This window comes from Pinus tabuliformis, chromosome Q (assembly GCF_031772625.1).
Source record: "Pinus tabuliformis cultivar Carrire ecotype Pingquan chromosome Q, CPIR1, whole genome shotgun sequence".
In the NCBI taxonomy this organism is placed as follows: domain Eukaryota; kingdom Viridiplantae; phylum Streptophyta; class Pinopsida; order Pinales; family Pinaceae; genus Pinus; species Pinus tabuliformis.
In genome coordinates this window covers 1,239,985,316-1,239,993,928 of record NC_142296.1, presented here as the reverse complement: position 1 = coordinate 1,239,993,928, position 8,613 = coordinate 1,239,985,316, and the positions used below count along the sequence as shown (strand labels likewise).

At 42.2% G+C, this 8,613-nt stretch overlaps 1 protein-coding gene across 5 annotated transcripts in view; it reads right to left on the bottom strand.

Annotated features, from left to right (window-relative positions):
- Positions 1-671: 671 nt before the first annotated feature.
- The window catches only part of LOC149224300 (uncharacterized), a 54,477-nt gene continuing 46,535 nt past the window's right edge, over positions 672-8,613 (bottom strand). The window contains exons 5-8 of one of the 5 annotated variants that reach the window (XM_089386080.1): positions 1,887-2,124; positions 1,705-1,778; positions 1,317-1,440; positions 672-1,142 (exon numbers count right to left, since the gene is read on the bottom strand). In XM_089386080.1, coding sequence (XP_089242206.1) covers positions 1,324-1,440; positions 1,705-1,778; positions 1,887-2,124 — 429 coding nt within the window. In that variant the 3' untranslated portion in view covers positions 672-1,142; positions 1,317-1,323. Of the gene's footprint in view, positions 1,441-1,704; positions 1,779-1,886; positions 2,125-8,613 lie in introns of all 5 variants that reach the window. The other 4 variants (XM_089386081.1, XM_089386082.1, XM_089386083.1 and 1 more) reach the window with 4 other exon arrangements.

Genomic DNA, 8,613 nt, shown 5'->3' with positions numbered 1-8,613 from the left:
TGTAGCCGATTTGTACTGAGAAATTCTTGCAAAATTTGCAATAGAAGGTATAATGAAAGTGGACTTCCCTAAAAGATTATGGAATTTCCTCAGGAACTGAAATAACTAGTGAGTTCCCTTAGTTCCATCGTTTAAATACTAAAGAGGTTCAATCTATCTGAAATCACTGAAAACAGGTCAATCTTCACCTTGGTCTCCTTCTAAATGGATTTTAACATTTTCCCTCTTGGATATCACTCGACACAGTGACATCAAGCATTGTTAGGAATAAAGTGGAGAAACGGAAGCTTTTGACACTTACTATTTGTATGTTTATTTTAGGGGTCCTCTTCCAAGGGATCTAAAATCTGCATGCTTCTTTAAATAAAAAAAGGTTTAGACTTGTCTTGCACGTTCTAAAAAGGATGCATGGAAATTCAGATTAGTTAAGGAACTCATTGATAGAAATTATCACTGAACACTACATCAAATGAATTGAATGTGCTAATAAAACATCCTTGACTAAATTGACTCTACGCTTTTACTCGGACCATAGCTAAAGCCTGCTTTTGTGTCAGAAAATAGATTCAACGATCCTAAATGAAAAAAAATGGTCCATATTTAAGGTTCTTTGGTGTATGTCCATTGATTGAAAGTCAACAGGAGTAGAGTCAGCCCCATGGCACCATTCCAATTAATGAATTAACACCTTCAATTTCAGCACCAATTCGCAGATAAATATGTATGTTTTACAAAGACCAGTTAAAAACTACACTAGGAGATCTCCCCCTAGAAAACCTTCCAATATTTTGACAGCTACTTCCACTGATGTCCCCATGAATAAACAAAATATCACGTGCAAATCTGATGGTTTTAGATATATTCTCAACTTCAAAAACTTGACGAGCAACCAACAGCCACCTCAACTGGACAAGCATGCACAGCTGTTAGGGATAGTAGATCTTGGCCAGTATATTGGGATTTCCAATGAGTTTACTGGGCACCTATGACAGCTGCTTGACTGGACAAGAGAAAACATTAGAAAAAACAGCAGGAAGCCATATCACAGCAATGAACTTTTAGCTCAGTTGTGTGACAATGCAGCCTGACAGCAGTTATGGACCGCAGATCATTATATTAAGATTTCTTGTCTCTGGTAGATGCTTGACCAAACCACAAAAGACATAAGACAAATTAGAAGGACAGTCCATTAAAAACACAAACAAGTGTTCAGCAATGAATCACCAATGCTCAAATTTTCACCGACTGTAACTGATGTAATGTTAGAGCAGAACTAAGCAACTAGGAATTCGTCATGATATGAATAAAATAACTACCAGCAGTTCAGGTATGAGCTTGAGGCACACCCATCGATTGATATTTCATTAACTCTTCAGCCAATGCTTTTTTGTTGTATTCTTTTGCCTGCAAAAGGGAAAGAAGGAAATTCCATAACAGAACCTTTACAGGCATTATGTGCAATGGAATATAAGATGAACTACTCATGAAAGAGATTCAGCTGCAAAACTAAATATCAACATTGAAATCATTTATTGACCAAGAATAAAGATTTTTGCAGGCTGAGGGATGCCACAAGATTAAGTAAAGGTCAAATTAGTAAAATAGAAGGAATGTGATAACAGAACAGCAAGCATATAAATAACTTGTAGGGACAGATCAACTGACGACCACAAAGGACTATATATAAATGTTGCTAGGAATTACCATCCAAATTAGTTGCTCCACAAGATGTGTCTTATTCACAGGGAGATCGGGGGAAGACAATATATCAAAGAGCTGCAATTAAGAATTGTACATCTTGTTTTGTTAGATTTGGAATCAGTGAATCAAATTTCAAGCTCAAATGATTCAAATATGCAAAAGACAAACTTCTGAGGAACTTAACTCATTGGCTTGATTTGGTTTTACATTGCGTAGAACCCGTATTGTTGATATCAAAAAATCTGTTTGCTCCTTAGTGTCCAATCTTGTAACTAGAAAGGGTACTCTAGGTGAAGAATTATCTCCAGATAGAGTTTTTTTAGAATGATTCTCTCTAAATTTCTCTTCAACCCTCTTCCTTTTGTTACATCCATCAGTGACACCATCAATCCTCTCTTCTAGTTCTTCCGCTGCCAATCCCCCCTGCTTGAAACAACAAGATCAAAAATACTCTTTAGATCTCGATTAAAACAATATTGCAGGCCATATCACATTCTTTTCAGAATCATTGAATTATATTGCAAATCGAGAAGTGGTTTTCTCAGTGACCCCTCAGGAGAATCCATCCATGGATGCACAAAATAATAAAAGCAAACTTTTGAAGAATCGTCAAATTAAGAAGTAGCTAACATAATGTTGATTTTCAAGTGCCAAGGAAACAAGCACAATTTTCTGCTACTGATAATTACTTCTAACGATATTTTTGCAAATCCCAGATTATCATTAAGCAATAACACTAGAGAAAATTCAACTGTAAATGCAATAGAACAGTAAGACGGTAGAGACCAGAAAATTTTCACCTGGGAAACCCAACCTTGGGAGAAAACCCAGCAATTTTTTCTAGGAGAAATATTGTTCAATTCAAGTGAACAATCTGACTTTTCCAGTAAAACTTGGTCCTGTGGATGTTTCTAGCCTGGATTTTAAAAGTGATAGTGGTCCTATGGCTTCAATTACTGTGAGCGACGTTATCGATCCCAAGCAGGGTTTTGTTCCAGACCTTGTGAGAAATGAGAATGAAATATTTCTAGAAATTTGTGACGGTATGGTTGCTAATCAAAGTAATTTGCAGTTAAGCCGCTCTACGGTTAATGAAATTCTGGGTAAAGCTCTAACCCAGGGTGAATATATTTTTTCATTTTCGAGAAACTAAAATTTTGGATGGTGACAATTTCCAGTATCCCAAAGCATGAAGACAAGTGATGTCATAAGGTTGAAGGATGCCATTTTCTCTGCCATGGGTTTATACATGGTGAATTTTTTGGACCCCAGTTGTGTTTCAAATCTCGATGCCCCTCCGAAATTTGACGACAAGGTCAACTTTGGCAAGGAATCAAATAGCACCAAACTGAGATCGTTCTTAAATAATTCTTTGACCGATCCAGAGCATAAAATGCAATTTGTAATAGATAGTGCACTTGGAAAGGATCATGCTACTCTTGTAGGTGTAACTGATCATTTGGGGTTCATTCTAGAGGAATTCATCAAAGTTTACGATGATATCGATTATTACGATTTGCCAAGGGATGCCTGGGTGTAGTGCTAACCAAGTAGTGCCCATTTTTCGCTCAAAGGGTTGGGCCGAGTTGTGTGCTTAGGGCTTCTATAGCAACAATTTTTGGTTAAGAGGCCAACCGAGTCTGCTTGTAGGATAAGGTCTGCTCTATGTGATCGAGGAGAACAAAAAGCCCTAAGAGATAGTCGCAACTGCCTAGAAGAAGCCGAGTAAGAAGAGGTTTGTGCATGAGACCTGTTCTAAAAAGACCGAGAGGAGGATTTGACCAGCAACAGAGAGGACCGAGGTTTCGTTCTTGATGTAAAGTTTGGTTAAGGCTATCATGGAGGGTCTGTCTTGTACAACAAAGAGAGTCGAGGTTTGTCTGTCAAATGAAAGGTGGGTTGTGTCTACTGGGAGAGGTCCGAGACCTTAGGAAGGAGGGTCGAGATAGGTAAGTGTTGGCCACAGTCAAGGAGAGACCTGGCCGAGGGTCTGCTCATGCAAAAGAGGGCTGACTGCAGAGCCTATTGAGGCTGGCTACAGGATGACCTTGCCCTAGGAGCAGGGCCAAAGTATGAACAGATAGACCGCGGGCCTCAACGTTGAAGAACAGGTTGGTTGAGGATCATATGAACAGACGGAGTGTTCTTATGTCTATATAAAGGGGGCCAAGTTGAACAGGAAGCAGAAAAGGAGTTGTTGTACAAACTAGGAGGCCTAGTTAGGGCCTCAGGAACCTATGTCAGGCAGGCCGGAGTGGAGAAGTGTCTCGCTGTAAAGGAGGAAGCAAGGTCGAGGGCTATAAGGGAAGGTTGTTAGCCAAAGGAAGGAGCTAACAGCAAGATAAGGCCTGCTAGGGAGGGCTGGCTAAGTCGTATTAGGACTAAGGAATTGTTATAGCTAAGAGTGTGTGGGCTGAAGGGATAAGCTCAGACCTAAGAATTTGATCAAGGAGTCTACCACGTGGGCATCAAGTTGATAGTGATCAAAAGAAATTGATCTCTATGTGAGTATTAGAGGCAAGAGATACCCTGGTACAAGAGTTGAAAGTCATAGGGTTTGTGGGAAGAAAACTTGGAGTACTTAATGCAAATGGAGTTGGATGAAGAAACAAAGGAATCTAAGCTTGATGAGATTTCATACGGGCTTCATTAATGAGGAAAGGATCAAGAGGGAGTTAGCAATTCCCTACAACACTTAGCAATTTCTTCCTTAATCAAGAGATAAGTACTTCATATCTTTCTCCCTTGGTTATTGTTATTTTTCCTTGGTGAGCCTCTTGTCTTCTATTTTTTGCTTGCTTATAATTGTTTCTTCCCTAGCCTCCTGAATGAGGTTTGCGGGTACAACTTGAAGGAAGCCAAGTCAATGATTTTGGCAGCAAATGGCAGCATCAAGAAGAACAAATCAAATTTTGTGGCAAGAGGGTTCTCCTAGTAAGAGGGAGTACAGGGATGGATTTATTTTTTGCTCTAGTCTCCGACGGAGAGGTTCTTGTATGACCTAAGGGCTCGAGCACAAACTCAACAGACTGATTGGTGTTCGAAAGGAAGAAATCATACAGATTGTTAGGACATCTAGTATAGTGCTAGATGACAAGAAGAGCTTCTAGTTCCAAGGGAACAAACTGTCAAGGCAGAGTGGAAGGAGCAACCTTCTTAGAGGATGTCATGGGTTGAGAGTGTCAAAATGCTCAGAGACAAAAGTCCTCTAGGAGCAGTATGCCTTCTTTCAGGAGACCATGTCAAATAGCAAAATGACTTGCTTACATGACAAAGAAAAGCAGTGGAGTTCCAGTACATATCCATAAATGAGCAGATTGTTGACATTCTCACCAAGCCCTTGTCTAGAGTGAAATTTGTATACTTCAAAGACAAAATTGACGTGATGTAGAATGTCTCCCTCATTGAGAGGGCAGGTTGATGTCTTTGCAAGATTAAGGCAAACCATCTCTTGAATCCATGAAGGACTTTTGCTAGGTCATAAGGGACTTTGAATAGAGAAGATTGATACATTCACCTGAGAAGCCAGAAGGAATTGGCTGGGTCATAAAGGACTTTGACCAAAGGTGAATAGCCCAAGGAAATTACAGGATTGGACAAATCTTCTCCTAAAAATCCAGAAGGACTTGGCTAGGTCATAAAGGACTTTGACCAAAGGAGATTGATACATTTACCTAAGGAGCCATAAAGGATTTTGGCCAAATGTAAAAAGCCCTAGATACTCACATTGCCCACTCCAAGATGAAGTGATCTATATACATGCAGCAACATAGCATGCTTATGAATTTTTCCTATGGAGGAGAAATTTCAGCTAAGGGGAAATCTATTGCAGCCAAGGAAAATACCTCCCTCGCTAAGAGGTAGTGTTGATATTTTTGTAGAGTCTGGAGGTATCATTGCATGCCAAGAGGCCTCCTAAGTCAGCCTAGAAGATTTATGAAAATCAAAATTCAAATTCAATTTTTTTATTGAGCTTCATGTAGGCACAAAATGGACAAGCCAGCTCAGCTCGTGAAGGGACATGTCCCTTGGGGTAAATGCACCCATTTGACTTGTGTGTGTGTGTGTGTATACATAATGCAACATATTCATTTGACCAATTCGTAGTATTATCTCTCTTCTATAGAAGACACATGTGGGAGCAGATAGAGGACAAATTAATTGAAGTTTGGCTTGGTTTTTGGCACAGATCTCTAGAAAATGTAGAATTGTAAACCTTATTGAAGAATAATTTCTCCTAGAAGAAGAGTGGTTGGTTTTTCTCCCAAGTTGGGTTTCCCAAGGAAAATTTGTTGTCTCTATGGTGCATGGTTGTCTCTTTATGATCTTACTATTTTTGTTGCATTAGTTTTGATATTTTCTATGTATAATTGCTCAATGATATCAATAACATAAAGATAAATTGTTAAACATCATTAGGTAGTAATAATCAGATCATTTTTTCGTGCAACAACGCTGGCTTGACCTAGCCGGCCCGCCCTCCCTCCCTGAGCTGCCTCCTGCGGCCTCCCCGCCTGGCAGCCTCCTGCTGCTGGGCTCGCCCGATCCCGTTCCATCTGACCTGGGCCGCCACCCCCTGTGACAGCCTTCTCTAGCTGCTCGAAGTTGTTCCCTGCTGCGCGTTTGCCTGACTAGAACAGGTGCTCCCAGCCATGTCGCCCCCAGGGGGCCCAGACCCATTGGACCCTCCCCTGCCCCCACCCCCGGAGGTGACCGCATTCAAAGCAATGATCGCATCAAGCTGCAAGCGCCCGCCCTCTGTCAATCAGCAGAAGTTCGTCAAGAAGATGGATTCCATCCCCACGGTAGCCCTTCCTGAAGAAGAAACCTGCAAAGCAGCTCTGAACCTCGCTGAGAGAGGCCTCATAGGCCAGTTCACGGGCCTCTGGCCCTCGCCCAAGTCGGTAGAGGACTGGACACAAAGGAATTGGAAGCCGTTAATCAAAGAAGGTATAAAAAGCTACTTCGTAGGCAAAGGTTTTTTCATCTTCGTATTTGAAAGTGCAGAGGACAGAAGCTTAATCTTCAGAAACAGACCTTATTTTATGGGCCCCCAAGGTCTATACCTAAACAAATGGTCGCCAGATTTCGACCCTACCCAGGATGTCCCATCAGCTGTACCGGTGTGGGTGCGGCTCCCCCATCTCCCCCTACACTGCTGGAACCAAAAGTCTCTCCAAATCATTGGCAATGGTTTAGGAAAATATATAGATCAAGCGGTAAGAAAAGATCAATATTCATGTGCACGCATCTGTGTCGAAGTCGACCTGGAAGAGGGTTTGCCGGAAGCCATAAAACTTACAGTCGCAGGCTGGACGCATGTCCAAGAGTTGGACTATGAACAACTGCCATTTAAATGCAGACACTGCCATGGCTACGGGCACTTCGCCAAACATTGCAAGAAAAAGGCGGAAGAACAGCCAGACAAACAGAACGGCGAGCAATGGACCCAAGTACAAAAAACCACCAATCAGAAGAAAGGCAACGGGAAAGGCACTCCGAAAGAGACTCCAAGCAGTTCCAATCCCACCCAAGAAAAGATCTCAAATGGTAAAGAAAACAGCCAGAGCAAGTCAGCCACAGTAGCCCCGGAAAATGTGGATCAGATCGATCCTCCTATCACCAACATAGAAGATGTAGAAATGGCTCATCTGGAAGCCTCCCAAGGAAGCCCCTCCAACCCCTCATATGCAGAAGTAGCAAGGAAAAAACCAGCTGAAAGCTCTGACTCCTCGGAGGAGGAAACCTTCGAGCAACCCACAAGAAAAGTTGGAAGGAAATCTCGTAGAGAAGCAAGGGAAGAGGAGGCGGAAAGGCTCAAAACTCAAGGGAGCCAGCCTACAATAGAGATGTCAATCGGGAGAAATTCCAGGAATAGGCCCCCTAAGGGAGGCTCCCATCCTACCCCTGGTAAATAATGTGCCTCGTCTCTTGGAACTGTAGAGGTCTGGGAAACCCCTCGAAAGCAGAAGCGGTCAAGGATCTTCTCAAAATAGAACCCTTAGACATTCTAATGCTCCAAGAGACTAAGATAGAGGGGAAAGCCCTGCTAGACATCAGCAAGAAGAAATGGAAGAAAAGCACAGGAAGAGCAGTCAGCGCAAGAGGCTCATCCGGAGGGCTGGCAACTCTTTGGACAGAAGATCTCTTCCAGCTGAACAAATATCATGAGACCCAGCACTGGATCTACACGGAACTAACGCACTGCACAAGTAAGCTAACCATCTCCCTTTTCAATCTTTATGTACCTGTCCTGTATTCTGAAAAGAGGGACTGTTGGAATTCCCTCACTGAATTTCTTGAGCAGCACTCCCCTAGTAACATCATTCTTGCCGGGGATTTAAATATAGTCTTAAAAGCTAAAGAAAAAAGGGGAGGAACTAATAACAGAGACCCCATGCTCCCCATGGTGGAAGACCTCATCCAGCAGTGGGATCTTCTCGATTTCACACCGGTCAAAGGGTTCTACACATGGTCCAACAACCGAGTGGGTGAGGACCATATCTCTGCTCGACTGGACCGTTTTTTAGCACAAGGTACACTGATGATGAATAAGAAGATAATCATCACCAAAATCCTGCCCAAATTGACCTCAGATCATAAGCCAATCCAGCTCATTCTGGAAGAAGAAGAAGACCTTGGCCCAATCCCCTTTCGATTCAGCTCTCTTTGGATAGAAAGGGAAGGCTTCATAGATACAGTGAAAACTGCATGGGCAAAACCAGTCATTGGGTCCTCCAGTTACGTGTGGGAACAAAAGCTTAAAGCCACAAAGCAAGCCCCAGCCAAAGAAAAGAAACTGTTCAGTCCCTAGAGGCTCTGCAAGTAGAAATGGAAATAAAAGATATTACCCCAACGCTCCTTGACAAAGAAGTGAAAACTCAATGCTCAACATATCGATCTCTCCGGATG